Here is a 15,741-nt window from a genome sequence, read left to right as displayed (position 1 = left end):
CAAATTGTGGCCATTACAGTAACAACCATTCACGTTATGGACTGTTTCGTATGTGCTATATGATAGTGTGTTTATTTTTCCAAATATCCCAATGAACAGCTAACACTATTACCTCCATTATGTAATCACCATATGCCAAGGTTCTCTGTAAATTGCTTTACTTTTACATTTATTGGAGGGAGCGTGTGCGTGCCACAGCACAAGAGTGGAGAATGGAAGACAACTTGTTGAAGTTGACTTTCTCCTTCTGCCCATATGGATCCTGGGATGGATTCAGGTTCCTGGGTTCCTGGGATTGGCAGCAAGCCCCTTTTCCCATTGAGCCATTTTGCCAGCCTAGTTTTTTGTTTTGTTTTGTTTTGTTTTTGCAATATCAATTGCCAGTAAATTCACTGAGCTTGCAGCAGAATAGCAGAGCATACTAAAACACGAGGTGTTTGGGGAGCTAGCAGAAGGCACTTTACAATAAAGCTATGTACAGTAGCACATGTCTGTAATCCCAGTGCTTTTAGGGTGAGATGGGGCATGGGAGTATGGATATAGAATTCTCAGAAGCACTTGGACTAGCTACCATGGGCCACCCAATAACAAACAGATCCTGTCTCAAACAAAATGGAAGGCAAAGACATGCAAAGTTGTCTTCTGACCTCTACACATTGTGCCCTGCACTTACCTGCATTCACACACACAAACATATGCTCACGCACTGTACACTCAAACACAGAGATCATACAAAGAGAGAGGACGAGTGGGGTGGGGAGGGATACAAAAAGAAACAGAAGAAAAAAAAAAGCAGGATATGGTGGCTCATATCTGTTTCCCTATCCAGCCTAGGATCAAAGAGAGAATGTGCCAACACCTGTCCTTCCCCCCTTTTATACTAGCCAGGCATTGGTGGCCACACCTTCAATACCAGCACAGAAGAGGCAGGGCCGGGTGGATCTCGAGTTCTAGGACAGCCTGGTCTACAGAACAAGTTCCAGGACAGCCAAAGCTACACAGAGAAACTCTTGTCTCAAAAACAAAACAAAAAACAAAAACAAAATCTGTATGCCTTTTAACACACCGAATGGCACCACCCACCTCAGGTCAAGTATTCAGTTAATCTTCTCCAGAAACACCTGAGAGAGAGAGAGAGAGCGAGCAAGCACACAGGTGCGCACACGCATACACACGCACACACACAGGTGTGCCTCAATTATCTAGGTGATTCTAAGTCAAACCAACTAGGCAAAGATAATAAACAGTCAAGAATTGTTTGCACTGGGCTCCAGACTTGGCCCTGACCTTGTGATGCTTACGGATTAGTGGAGCTATAGCCTTTACACACAGTAAAAAAATAAAATTTTACAAAGTGCTCAATTACCATGAAGGAAATGAACAGCTGGCCTAGCTTAGTTCTAACCCCAAAGAAATGACTTTTGAACAAGTAGATTTTGAAAAGTAACTAGTTGATATTAGCAGATTCAAATCCTCACCAGCATCTTCATAGGGGAATTGGTATCTGCAGGTATAAAGGTGTGTTCTCTCTGTTATTAAAACAAAATTCATCTCAACCAGTACAAAATTATTCCAGAAGCACCAGGCGTGGTGGCGCACACCTTTAATCCCAGCCCCAGCATTCAGGAGGCAGAGGCAGGTGGATCCCTGTGAATTTGAGGCCAGCCTGGTCTACAAAGCAAGTTCAGAACAGCCAAGATAACACAGAGAAACCCTGTTTCAAAAAACAAAACAGCAACAAAACAAAGAAACCCAAAGTTATCCCAAAAGCAGTACCAAGTGTCCCTAGGGCCTCTAGCTACTATTGCAAGGACACTTAACTGTGTTCCAGTTCTGCTAGCATTTGTTTCAGATACATTGATGATCTGTTATTGATACAATCACAGTGTTTTGTTTTGTTTTCTTTTGTTTTGTTTTCTTTTGTTTTGTTTTGAGACAGGGTCTCTCTGTGTTATCCTTGGCTATCTTGGACTCACTCTGTAGACCAGGCTTGCTTCCAACTCACAGCAATCCATCTGCCTCTGGCTCCCGAGTGCTAGGATTAAAGGCGAGTGTCACCACACCGGCTACAGTACTTTTTAAATAATATCCACTGATCTTCAAGATATATGTTTTCTTTGGAAGGCAGAGGTAGCAGAATTGAAAATTCAAAGACAAATACATCTTGTCTTTGTGCTAAACATCTTCCAGCACTTGGAAGGTGGAGGAAGAAGAATCGGGAGTCCAATGTCATTCTCAGCTAACTGCAAAGCCAGTATAAGTTACACAAGACCCTGTCTCAAGGAACTAAAACAAAGAAATCCCACAAGCACAAGACTGAAAAAGCTTGCTTATTCTCCTGTGCCTTGCAGACCTATCAACTGTTAAAAAAATAAATGCATTCTACATTTTTACCATGCAACACCAAAACTGCCCCCAGCTGTCTTCTTTTTTTTCCCCCTCTGTTGCTGTGTCACAATACTCTGACAAAAACAACTTAGAGGAAACTTGGAATGGTCAAAGGCAACGGCAGCTGGGCCTGGTGGACCCCATCTATAATGCTAGCTTGGCCAGAGTGTGCGATGCCCAACAGTTACAAGCCGGGCATCATTTTTAAATGTCCAGCTTATATAATGATTCATATAAAAGGTCATGAGGACATTACAGAATAGGGGATATGGTTTCAAAATAAGTAAGTGTCCCTCCAAAATTTGCCCCTTAGAATTTAAATCCCAGGTTGTGCTATCAGAGTGGATCACTAACACTGGATACAAAGACTCTAGGTCAGATTTGAAGAAATAGAACTGCATGTTGTGTACAGTGAACAGGCCTTGAGCCAAAGTAGGTAGAAGTTTATTTCAATCACATTAAATCGTGCTTTTATTTACTTTTCTTTTTGGTTTTTCAAGACAGGGTTTCTTTGTGTAGCCTTGACTGTCCTGGACTCACTGTATAGACCAGACTGGCCTCAAACTCACAGAGGTCAGCCTTCCTTTGCCTCCCAAATGCTGGGATTAAAGGCATGCACCACCACTGCCCAGCTTATATTTTATTTTTTATTCTTTAAAAAAATTCATGTATACAATGTTCTGCCTGCTGTATGCCTGTCTGCCAGAAGAGGGCACCAGATCTCATAGATGGTTGTGAGCCACCCTGTGACTGCTGGGAATTGAACTCAGGACCTCTGGAAGAGCAGCCAGTGCTCTCAACCTCTGAGATGTCTCTCCAGCCCATGCATGTTTATTTGTAAACTTTTTCTTTGTAACTTTCACATCATGCACCCCAATTTCACTCATCTCCCTGTCCCTTTGTACCTGCCCTCTGTCCTTCAACCACCCCACAAAAAGAAAAAACAATCTTGTGGAAGCTGTAGTGTGTCACAGTGTGTCCCACTCTATACCCTTTTGTCTATGCCTGTTTGCAAATGTTCCTTGCAATGAGTCCTCTGGCCTCTGGCCTGAGGCCTCTGACATCTGCTACACCATCAATACTGGATCCTTACTGGCACTTCTCTAGGATAGTCTGTTGCCCTATGTCATGGTAATCCAGCAGCTTTGGATCCACAGGCAGGACCAGCTCCTTTATGCACTCCGGCAGTACATCAATGGGGTAGATATTGGGGTGTACCAACTCAAAGCCCTGGATCTGGGTGGTAGCTGAGCTGCTCAGCTCACCAGCTCTCGGGCACCCATAACCACAGCACTGTCCCAGGTAGATCACACAATGATGCAGTGGGAAAGAGACAGGACCAGCTGTCCCACTCTCATGCCCTCCAGGATGGCTCACCTGTAACCCCAAAGCCAGCTCTACCGTGCTGCCCAGGCAAGGTGCAGGGTCCACTCTCCTGAATGTCGCAGCAGGAGAGGGCAGTCTCAGGACCTGGGAACAGCTGTACCCAGGGGCAAGGGGTGAATGAGGGGGACGGCATGTCTCCTTCAACCACATGGCAGGCAAGTTGCATGGCCAGCTATCCCATGCTCATACCCTAGGCCAGCTCCCCTGAGACCGCCCCCCCTACCCCCCCAACCCCTATCATCAGTGTCAGTTCTACTGTGCCGTCCAGGTGAGTGCTGCAGCCTATGAGGGGCAGGGCCAGCTCTCCCACTCTCATCAAGCTCCCACCCCCCACCGACAGGGTTTCTCTGTGTAGCCCTGGCTGTCCTGGACTCACTTTGTAGAGGTTTATTTTATTTATGTAGATAGGCGCTTTGCCTGCATTGTGTACCTGTCCACCACTTGCATGTCTGGTACGTGAGAAGACCAGAAAAAGTCCTCAGATCCCTGGATCTGGAGTTACAGGTGATCAATGAGCACCATGTAGGAATTGAACCCAGGTCACTGGAAGAGGAGGAGCCAATGCTCTCAAGTACTGAGACATCATGTTTAACAGGAGGATTTAATTATTCAATAATTATGCTGCAAGTTTCATTAGGCAAACATGCATGTCCCAGAAGCCAGCAGTATGAACTACAGGCCTTATGACTTATCTGTATTGTCCTGTGGGTTTTGTACTTTATATGTGTGGAGCAGTGGCACAGGGCTCCCTGGAGGATACCTTATCCCAGAGTCATTAGGTGTCTGACAAGGTCACTGAAACTGCCTTTCCAAGAACTACTAAAATGTCACAGGAATAGGTGCCTGTTAATTTGGTGAGCTAGCATCTCGTTTCTAAGCGCGTTAGTGTTGCTTCTACTCCCAAACCTTCAGCTGTGTCATACAAGGCTTCATGGGAGGATGATGAGACACAGCTAAGGGAGCTGGGGCAAGGTAACCTGGATAAGAAGCCCTGGTAGGACAACAGATGCTCTGTGGAGGAGGGAGGGATTACTGTAAAGGGGGCATCGCTGGCCAACTGAAACATTTTAACAAGTGTTGGCAGAGACAGACCCAGGATTTGGTTGAACTGGAAAATTTTGGTGGCCATTCTGCTCTTCCCCACCCTGCCACCGGATCTGACCACTCTTTCCTGATTGGTTGGTTGGTCCTATTTGCGAGCTCATGTTCAGCCAATCAGGGGCCAACCAGGCCCAGCTGGCACCCACTTGTACCTTATAAATCTGAACTTTGGAGGTCTGCAGGGATAGATTAGCAGTTAAGAACACTGACTGCTCTTGCAGAGTACTGGGGTTCAAATCCAAGCACACATATGGTGGCTCATAAACGTCTGTGACTGCAGTTTCAGATCTGATGCCCTTTTCTGGCCTTTCAGGCACCAGGCATGCAAGTAGTACAAAGACATACACGCAGACAAAACACACGTGTGTGTGTGTGTGTGTGTGTGTGTGTGTGTGTGTGTGTGTGTGTGTGTGTAAGAGAGAGAAACTCTACATCCTTACAACGCTTTATCTTAAATATTAACTATTCTGGTGGCTTCTCGCTTGGTTCTAATTTTCATTTTCCTGGTAAAACATGTCATTACTATTCATGGGCCCATTGTCTTCTTTCATAAAGCATACTGTTTCTGTAACTGTCAAGAAAAAAATAAAATAAAAACCAACTACAGCCGGGCGTGGTGGTGCACACCTTTTATCCCAGCACTGAGGCGGAGGTGGGGGCGGGGGGGGGGGGGGGGGGGGGGGCGGGGTGTGTGTGTGCAGAGGCAGGTGGATCACTGTGAGTTCCAGGCCAGCCTGGTCTACAAAGCAAGTCCAGGACAGCCAAGGCTACACAGAGAAACCCTGTCTCAAAAAAGAAAAAAGAAAAAAACCAACTACAAAAGAAAAAAAGATAAAACATTGCATGTTGAAAGCGTAATACAAAAGAACACGTAGTGGGCATGCTTAAAGTACTGGGACTAATCTCTAGCATCACCCCTCCCCAAACATTGGAAGGATATATAATAGTAAAAAACATCTAGCAGCTGAAGAGATAGGTGGCTTAGTGGCTGAAAAGGATACAGGGATACAGGTTCAAGTCCCAGGACCCACATGTCAGTTTACAACTTCAGTTCCACGGAACCAAAAGAGGGAGATGGATTCCCTGGAACTGGAATCCTCTTGCCTGAGCCTCCCAGGTAGCCGAGATTACAGGATTCAGGTACAGGACTGGCTTTTCCCATCATCATTCAAGGGAAGATGCCCACATCTAGATTCCCAGCTGCTTTAGGCAACATCAGGCCAGTCAAGCCTGAGATTCTGCTTGCAGCCTGATTATACAAAAAATTACTTTCCACCGGGCTGTGGTGACACAGGGCTTTAGTCCCAGCACTCGGGAGACAGAGGCAGGCAGATCTCTGAGTTAGAGGCCAGCCTGGTGTACAAAGCGAGTCACAGTTTGCACACAGATCTGCTGTCCAGCCTAGAGGCAAGGAACCATGCCAGGACAGTCAAGCATGTCTTCACTCAGTCCGGGCTGAAATGAGGTGGGCGGAAAGCATGAGGTGCACGGTGGAACAAGTATCAAAGAGCTCTGATCCTCTTTTAATGTTGGTTATTTGGAGTTGTATGTCATCCTTATTTTCCTAGTAATAAAATTTTCTTTATCAAAAAAACCAAACCAACCAAACAAAAAATAAAGCGAGTCCCAGGACAGCCTGTCTTGAGAAGTAAAAATCAAGCAAACAAAAAAATTACTTTCAAATATGGAAAGACAAAAGGAACAAAGAACCCCAAGTTAAACTGAATGTTTAATGCACTGGCAGGAATACAAGTACAGCAGAATCAGAACATGTGTGACCAACATTGACGCTGATATTACATTTTTCAAAGAGGCTTCACCTAGTCCCTTCTTTTCCAGCTTCCTTGGGGCAATAATAACTAGGCTTAGTGTCCGCTCTCCACTGTGCGTGGCAGTAATTACATCTTTCACATTTCATCCTAACACAGCCTGCGCTGTCTCTCAGTTAAGACTCATCCCACCCAACTTACAAAAGCCCACAGGAAGTGAAAAGTGTGGTCAGACTCATGCGAAACAGTGCAAAGGCCCAAAGGCTCAAGCTTGAGTGTGCGCTCACACACACCTTCTATTTGTTCACATTAGTAAACTGGAATAAGAGAAATGAACGCTGCTTTAATGAAAAAGAAACTCGGGGTGAGGTCTTTAAACACACTACTCACAGTTTAACTATAAACCCCGTGGACTTCCTGATCAGCATCAAGTAGACGCTAAACTGTTTATCTAGAACCCTGGTCTCAGAGAAAAAAAAGTCAGAGACAAAGTAGGTGCTTCATGTTATCAGGTCCATTTGCAAACAGCCAGGGGCCTTCAGGAAAGCCACACTAGTCTGTCTTCTTATCAGAGATCTCCGTTGGCCCTTTTGTGGGTAATCCATTTGTATCTGCACCCTAAGACGGGGGGAAAAAAAATCAAGAATTATTAGAACAGAAAGGTACTGATTTTAAGAGAATTCTTTTTGTTTGTTTGTTTTTTGAGACAGGGTTTCTCTGTGTAACAGCCTTGGCTGTCCTGGACTCTCTTTGTAGATCAGGCTGGCCTCACACTCATAAAGATCTGTCTGCCTCTGCCTCCCGAGGGCTGGGATTAAAAGTGTGCACCCGGCTCCTAAGAGAATTCTTTTTAAAAGCAGACAATAAACTTCAGAACACAGCTGAACAGAGTCCATCCAGCAAGCACCATCGCTGAAGACAGGAGCTGTCTAAACAGCCTTCACACCGGGCATGGAGATGCAGCTCCGGGCACAGTGCTTACCTGGTGTGCTACTGGCCCACGATTCAATCCTCACTACGAGTGGGGGAAAGAAAGATCCTAATCAAAGGCACAAGGCCAACACATTAACCAGAGGCCTAGTTTAAAATCTGCTGATCAAATGTCAACTACTAAAATCCAGACAAACAAATCAATGCTACCAATCCCAGAAGCTCACTTTCCCAGAAGCTCTTGGCTACCCAAGTGCCACCCTTTCACCTGCCTGTCCTCGGGGCTTTGTAGGGCCTTACCTTGCAGTCTACTTTGCCTATGTTTTTATTGTTGGGTTCCTGTATAGCTTTTTTAGGCCATATGCGACTGACAACAGGGGACACCAGAGGGTACAGGTATGGCTCCAGGAACTTTTTGAAGATCCACAGCAGAACTGGAATGACGATGCAAGGAATGCACACCATGTTCCCAGGCTTGAGTTCCTAAACTGCTGACACAAAAGGGGGCGGGGAGGATGACATCATAGATTAGTGACAGAGACTTCATGGAAAGTACTAGGTCTACAGGGGGTGGGGGGAGCATCTGCAAAAATATTTGCTGAAAGCCAAGGTTTCTAAACTGAAATGCTGCTGTCTACAAGGCCAAGAACTGGTGAGTAAGCATGAGTAGTGAGACGCCAACATCACAATCCTTTCCAAATCAGATGCTTTCTCAAAGATCTCATGATAAAAGACTTCAGTGGCTAACGCCGCTGCCAGCCCATTGGCTTAATGTTAATTGTCAGTTCCTTATACAGTTCACACTATGTGCCTCAAAGCCCAACAACCGAAGACAACCCAGACCGACACAGTAAAGCCAGAACCAACGCAGCCACTTAGAGCTCTACCACAGGCATGCTGCCATGGCATGGGCACGCCCACTCAATAAATAAAAATGCAATAAAAGAACTCTGTAAATACTGACAATATGTAAAGAACTTTAGAAACACCGGCGGTTTGTGCTAGGTGCTTTACACAGTTTACCTGCGCATTTATTTCTCAAGGAACCAGGAAGAGGCCTGTGAGATGGTTTGGTGGGTAAAGGTGCCTGCTACTGGGACCCACATGGTGGAGAAAACAACTCTCGCAAGCTGTCCTCTGATCTCCACACAGCACAGTGCAGTGCTCCCATGCATACATATACCAAATAAGTAAATATTAATAATAATGATGAAACCACCAGAGAGACTGGATGCTCTATAGATTAAAAAAAATTAAATTATAGGCAGACATGGTGGTACCTGTCCTGAATTCCAGCACTGATGTCTATGAGTTCGAGGCCAGCCTGGTCTACCTAGGGAGTTTCAGGACAGCCAGGGCTACATAGTGAGAAGGGTTTTTGTTTTGTTTTGTTTAAATAGTAACAATGGTAAGAATATTAATAATAAAAGGAAAGCACTATTACTCATACTCAAATATAGGGTTCACATAGTGTGAATTATATAAGGAATTGACAATTAACATTAAGCCAGTGGGCTGGGCAGTGGTGCCTTTAATCCTAGCACTTGAGAGACAGAGGCAGGCTGATCTTTGTTGAGTTTGAGGCCAGCCTGGTCTATAGAACGAGATCCAGGACAGCAGGGCTACACAGAGAAACCCTGTCTCTAAAAAACAAATAAACAAGGGGCTAGAGAGATGGTCCTCTTCCAAAGGACCAGGTTCAATTCCCAGCACCTACATGGTAGCTCACAACTGTCTGTAACTCCATCCACGGGATCCAACACCCTCACACAGACATACATGTAGTCAAAACACCAATGTACATAAAATAAAAATAAAGAAGTTACAAAAAATAAACCAAGAACAAAACAGTACAAGCCAAAGGTAAATTCTGTAGTATGAAATTCAAATTCTAGGCTTCCACATCAAGTCTCCCTTTCTATTTTTTGAGTGGATATGATAGATGGGGAGTGGGGGCCAATACTGGGGATGGAACCCAGAGCCTCATGCATGACAGGAAGATTTATGCCATCAACTTATGACCCTGGATCTGTTTTTCTTTTATGAGAATGGTCCAGGCTGTCTTGGAACTAGGACTACTTCTTGCCCAAGCCACCCAAGTGATGAGTTACAGGTGCCACAAGGTAGATCACCTTTCTTTTATTTTTCATTCATTTTGTTGTCTTAAGATCTACTTATTTGTTTTATGTGCATCATAAGCATGCAGTGCTTGTGTGGTCCAAGAGTAAGATGCGTGGGAGTGGGACATGATCCTGGCATCTCCGGAAGAGCAGCTGCTGCTCTTAACCTCAGAGCCACCTCTTCGGTCTCCACGCCCGTGTTCCTTTTTGAGGATATAACTGAAGGCGTGCTGGTTAACAAACAACATTTTAGTCAGTATTGTGCTAGTTTCATGTCAGCTTGACACAGCTAAGGTCATCCAAGAGAAGGAAACTTCAATTTTAAAAATGCTTCCAGACTTTTTCTAAGCTTATGGAGGGGGCTTACAAATCCTGCACCTTTGGAACATTTTGAGTCTTGTAAGTCCTTGTAATTTCCTAACCCTTGCAAGTTCCTTGGCTTCCTGAGTCCTGTGCCCTGCTAATTTGGAGGAAAGAGCTACACAGCTGGTGACTGTCAGCTGACCCTTGTCAACTATAGCTCTGTGTGCATTCATGCATGAATTAGCTATATGATAAACATATAAGCTTCTTATTCCAGAATATGGGCTCCTTCTGTTTTTTGGGGTTTTTTTGTTTGTTTGTTTGTTTGTTTGTTTTTGAGATAGGGTTTCTCTGTGTAGCCTTGGCTGTCCTGGACTCGCTTTGTAGACCAGGCTGGCTTCGAACTCACAGCGATCCACCTGCCTCTGCCTGCTGAGTGCTGGAACTAAAGGCGTGTGTCACCACCGCCCAGCTTTAATGGGCTCATTCTGGCCTACTCAATTCTACCGCATTTATGATATTCAAGGTTTAAAAAAAAAAATGCTTCCAGCCAAGCACGCGGCACATGCTTTTAATCCCTGCACGTGGGGAGGCAGAGGCAGGTGGACCTCCCAGAGTTAAAGGCCAGCCTAGTCTACATAGTGAGTTGCAGGACAGCCAGAGTTAGAGAGTCAGACACAATCTCCAAAAGAGCAGGCTGTAGGCCATTTTCTTAGTGACTGATGGGTGAGAGCCAAGCCCATTGTGGATGGTGGCATCCCTGACCTGTGAAGGTCCTGCGTTCTCTAAGAAAGCAGGCTGGGCGTGCCATGAGGAGGCCTCGGCATCAGCTCCTGCCCCAGGTTCCTGCCCTGTTGGAGTTCCTATCCTGACTTCCTTCAATGAGGAACTGTGCTGTGGAAATGCAAGCCAAATAAAAATAATCCCTTTTCACTAGGGCACAGTGGCACATGCCTGTAAACGCAGCATTCTGGGCTTCTGTGAGTTCAAGATCAGCCTGGTCTACAATGAGTCCAGGATAGCCAAGGCTACCCAGAGAAACTCTGTCTCAAAAAGCCAAAAACAAAAAGGGGGAAAAAAAACTTTTAAAATAAATAAATAAACAAACCCTTTTCTTCCCAAGTTGCTTTGCTCACAGTGCCTCACCAGGGCAAAAGTAACCCTAAGTATTATTGTGTCAGTAAACTGTCTATTTCTGAAAGTTAATACTCTTATTCTTATTCTTTTTTAGACAGAATTTGACCATGGAGCCCTAGCTGGCTGGAACTCTCTATGTGGGCCAGAGCTTCCTCTTCTTCTCCACTTCCGGGGTTAAAGCCATGCACCAATACATGCAGCCCTTTTTAATGTTCTTGATAATTAAAAATCATACTAGCACAAGCCTGTATCCCAGCACTCAGGGAGGCACAGGCAGGCAGATCTCTGTGAGTTTGAGGCCAGCCTGGTCTACAAAGCAAATCCAGGACAGCCAAGGCTGCACAGACAAACCTTGTCTCGAAAAGACCACAAAACAAAACAAATCATCCTGGCAAACATGATTCTGAAAGTCAGATATGTTCTAAAAGAGACAACACTTGATTTATTTAATTAAAAAAAAAGTCTTTAATTTACAAAATAAATTATTCTTAGGACTAGGATTTTAAAATAGGTTTACTTTAACTTTATTTCTGTTGCTGTGACAAATACTACCACAAAAAGCAACTTAGGGAAGAAAGGGTTTGTTTCACTGTACAGTTCCAGGTTATTAGTCCGTGGCTGTGGGAAAGCTGAGGAAGAAACATAAACCATCACATCTACAATCAAGAGCAGAGAGGAAGCCAGGAGGACCCTTGCTTGCTCTCAGCCAGCTTTCTCCTCCTCCTACGATGTCAGGACGTCCAGCCTAAGGAGTAGTGACGCCCACAGTGGGCGGGGTCGCCCTCCATCCTTTATCAATTAAACAATCCTTTATTGTCATGCTGAAGACCAGGTGATCTGGATCATTCCTCATTAAACCTCTTCCCAGGCAATTCCATGTTGTATAGTTGATAGATAAAATAACCAGTACAAGGGCCTTAAAAAGTTTCAGAACCAAACACAAGGATTTTAAATTTTCTAATTTTCAGAATACTCTAAGTTAAATAGTATTGACCGTTGAATGAATCAGCATCAGAAGTACTTTAAACTATTCATAATGTAGGTGAACAGTGTTTTTAGGTTTTTTTTTTTTTTTTTTCAAGACAGGGTTTCTCTGTGTAGCTCCAGCTGGCCTTGAACTCACTTTGTAGACCAAGCTGGCCTCACACTCACAGAGATCCACCTGCCTCTCCATCTTAAGTTTTAAGATTAAAAGTGTGCACCACTGCTATCTTTCTAAATGTGATTCTGAAATTAATTCCAAGCAAAAACTATAAGCAGGTGTACATCAAGGAGTGACCAGCCATTTTATAAAGGACTCGATCAATTCTAATCGTCAAAACCCACAGATATTTACATTACAATTTATATCATGGCAAAATTAGTTACAAAGTAGCAATGAATATAATTTTGTGGTGCTGTATTAAGGGGTCACAGTATTAGGAAGGTTGAGAACCACTGTGCTAGCCCCAGAGTTTAGTTAGTAGCACCAAAAAAGAAAAGGAAAAAAAAGAGTCAATTTGCAGAGATTCTATTTCAGCATTTTTTTCCCCCAAGAATCTTCCTTTGGCCACATGTTCAGGCTCTGAGCAGGAGATGTACAAGGCTCTAGGTCTTGCACCCCCTTCAGAACCACAGCACAGCACTTTACAGATCTCATGGGGAGCCGGCCTGGATTTGAGACGGGTATCACTTTCTGAGAAATGACTGACCCAGACTGACTTAATTCCCTCATGAGAAGATGAAGACAGTGACAGCACCTACCCTCCTCACAAGAAGGCAGCGTGTACTGGGCATTGTGACTATAGTACAGGACAGAAAGTAACAGAACAAACAGGCCGGGCCTGAGATCTCAGCTATTTGGGAGGCTAATGAAAAGAGCAGCATAAATCAGCCTGGGCCTGTGAGAACGAGTTAGGAAGATCCTACCTCGAAAGAAAGAAAGAAAGAAAGAAAGAAAGAAAGAAAGAAAGAAAGAAAGAAAGAAAGAAAGAAAGAAAGAGCAAAGCCAGCTAGGAACGCTAGGTCATGACTTCAGTCCCAACCCTTGGGAGGGGAAAAGGGGATATATCTGTGAGTTTTAGGCCAGCAGGACTACACAATGAGATCTTGTCTTAAAACAAAAAGTATTTATTTACCTTTTCCCCAATTAAAAAAAAAATCATTCTTTGAGAACTTTACAACTTCCTTTCAGGCCCCTTTCCTACACATCCAACTTTGTGTCATCTTCCCGCCCTCTGTGCAGCCTTGGCTGGCCTGGAACTCGCTCTGTATACTAGGCTGGCCTGAACTCACAGAGATCGGCCTGTGTGTGCCTTCCCAGTGCGGGGATTAAAAGCCTGCATCACCACTGCCCGGCCCTTACGTCTTAAATTCTACTTGTAGTTAGTAGTTTTTAAATTCCTACACATTATGTTCTAAATAAAAGCCAAGTACCCGGCCAGGCGTGGTGGCGCACGCCTTTAATCCCAGCACTCGGGAGGCAGAGACAGGTGGATTGCTGTGAGTTCGAGGCCAGCCTGGTCTACAAAGCGAGTCCAGGCAAGGCTAGCACAGAGGGAGACTGTCTCAAACAAAAGAACAACAACAAAAACAAGTACCCGTGCCCACAACTACATCCAATTATTTATTAGTGAAGTCTCACTATGTGGCCGTGAGCTCAAGAGACCCACCTGCCTCTGCCTCTTTGGTACTGGGATGAAAGGAGCACCCTACCACCCCCGACTTTCATAGTATGGTTTTTATAAAACTTTTTGTATTGCCTAAGACGTCGGTAGTGCTGTCTCTTAATCCTAGTACTTTTTAAATATATATGTTTTATTTCACATTGTGGAAACGGCGGCAGAAAAGTCTAGAAGACGGCAAAGTGAACTGCTATTTTAACTATCACCCAAGCCATCAAATAGAGCAGAATGGAATCTTTGACTCAACTTAGCCTGAGACTATGGAAGAGAGAGGAAAGGGACCCACCAGAACAGCCCAGTAGAGCCATAAAGTCACCTCCCTTGAAAGAACCGAGAGGAACAAAGCAAGTCAAAGACAACGATCAAAAAGCAGGACGGCAGCAGGGAGCCCGTGGCAGACAGGAGGGGCACCCACCTGGTGGGTCCAAAGATGAGAGCAAGGAGCCGCACACCGAGGTCGACGACAGACCAAGAAAGGTGGCGCGATGCGAGGCGACCAGACTACCAAATTCCCTCGGGGGACACTAGCGCACCGCCCAGCACCATCCCGAGGACACCGAGCCGCTGAGACACTCGCCGCGCGAGCTCCAACCCTCAAAACCTCACTTACCACCACCAAGACGCCCAGGGTAATGCCCGCACTTCCGGGAGGCCGGGCTGCCAACAGCCAATAAGCACGTCAAGGGACTGACAAAGGCGTAACGTCAGCCAAGGTCCGCGCAAAACGTAATGATGACGCATACAGAGCTCGCCGCATTTCCGGAGTTGCGCCGCTGCTGAAGGCGCACGCACGCCCTCTTCGAGTAGGAAAGGGCGGTGCTGAAAGCGGAAACCGAATTCCCAGGCACCTGACTGGTTTGAGATTAAAGGAAAAAAACCAGTGCTGGGTTGCCCCAGAGCACGAGGATTGGGAGTAAGGCTTGCCTGGGCTCACCAGCAATAGGAAAGGAACATAGTTTTCAGGCTCAGATTTCTAAACCATTTTGGGAGGGCCTTCCCACTAGCCGCTCAGGCTGATTTTGACGTCAGGAATCAAGGTGTCTCCCCCAGAAGTTGGGAGTATAGTTGTACACCCTGAGGCCTAGCCGACTCCGGACCATTACTCAATGTGGAGCTATGTGAAACCTGAGGTTTGAGTTGTTTCTAGTACTCAGAACCACAGCAGTTGCTACTCTTAACTACAACCGACTGGTCTGCTGGTGAAGTGAACTCGGAGGCCTCAGTCACAGCTGGTTAGGCACAGCCTCGTTGGCACTGTCTGATACAAACAGTACAGTGGTCACCTAAGATCGCCGGGCAGTGGTGGCGCACTCCTTCAATCTCAGGTGGACCTGAGTTGGAAGCCAGCCTGGCTTACAAAGTGAGGCACACAGTGAAACCCAATCTCAAAAACAGTATCCCAAGGGGAAATAAAAAAAACTTCCTGCAGTGCCCTGTACCGAAAGGGCTCATGAGAAGCATCAGTGTTGCTGCAAAACACGCCCAGACTCTCAAGAGATAAAAATTGCATGTGCCATGGGTGATGCTCACAGAATTGAAGTTGTTCTTCCATCATGTGGGTCCTGTAAACCTACGTTTAGTACCTTCGCCCTGAGTCATTCCCTCAGGCCAGGTTTTTGATACCCTATGGTGTCAAGCACAAACTGCTTTCAGACAGTGGCAAAGGGTGTACACACACTAACTGGAATCTTACAAACTGTCCTAAATAGGCAAATGTATGCCAAAAATGTTTAGGGGTGCAGTACTGACAGGCAACATCAAGGTTTTCAGGTAGTGAACACATAACTTGAATACCTATGCATTCCTAACAGTTCAATCAAGCCCTAGCTATGTGATAGGCCAATGCAGGGGTATCAGAGTCCCTGGAGTTTAAGAGGCACACTGTTGAACAGCATGCATGCAGTTGTAAACTAACCCTTCTCCCCAGCCTTAAAAAAAAAAAAA

General features: G+C 45.3%; 2 protein-coding genes across 2 annotated transcripts in view; both read right to left on the bottom strand.

The window, feature by feature from the left end:
* The window catches only part of Rpl17 (ribosomal protein L17), a 390,846-nt gene that overhangs the window by 372,178 nt on the left and 2,927 nt on the right, over nt 1-15,741 (bottom strand). The window lies entirely within an intron of this gene.
* Nucleotides 6,928-14,542, bottom strand: C20H18orf32 (chromosome 20 C18orf32 homolog). Its single transcript, XM_051163674.1, has 3 exons — nt 14,408-14,542; nt 7,875-8,062; nt 6,928-7,262 (listed from the first exon to the last, which is right to left on the bottom strand). The coding sequence occupies exons 2-3, from the start codon at nt 8,037-8,039 to the stop codon at nt 7,197-7,199; spliced, it is 231 nt and encodes a 76-aa protein (XP_051019631.1). The 5' UTR covers nt 8,040-8,062; nt 14,408-14,542; the 3' UTR covers nt 6,928-7,196.

This window comes from Acomys russatus, chromosome 20, assembly GCF_903995435.1.
Source record: "Acomys russatus chromosome 20, mAcoRus1.1, whole genome shotgun sequence".
NCBI classification, from domain to species: Eukaryota; Metazoa; Chordata; class Mammalia; order Rodentia; family Muridae; genus Acomys; species Acomys russatus.
The sequence above is the reverse complement of the archived record's forward strand: the minus strand, read 5'-3'. Positions and strand labels throughout refer to the sequence as shown.

What these genes read in the sequence shown, in the direction of transcription:
- C20H18orf32 (XM_051163674.1), bottom strand. Translation starts at nt 8,039, where the DNA reads ATGGTGTGCATTCCTTGCATCGTCATTCCAGTTCTGCTGTGGATCTTC. An exon ending in TAGGCAAAGTAGACTGCAAG is followed by an intron (nt 7,263 to 7,874) that starts GTAAGGCCCTAC and finishes CCCCCGTCTTAG; the next exon opens with GGTGCAGATACAAATGGATT.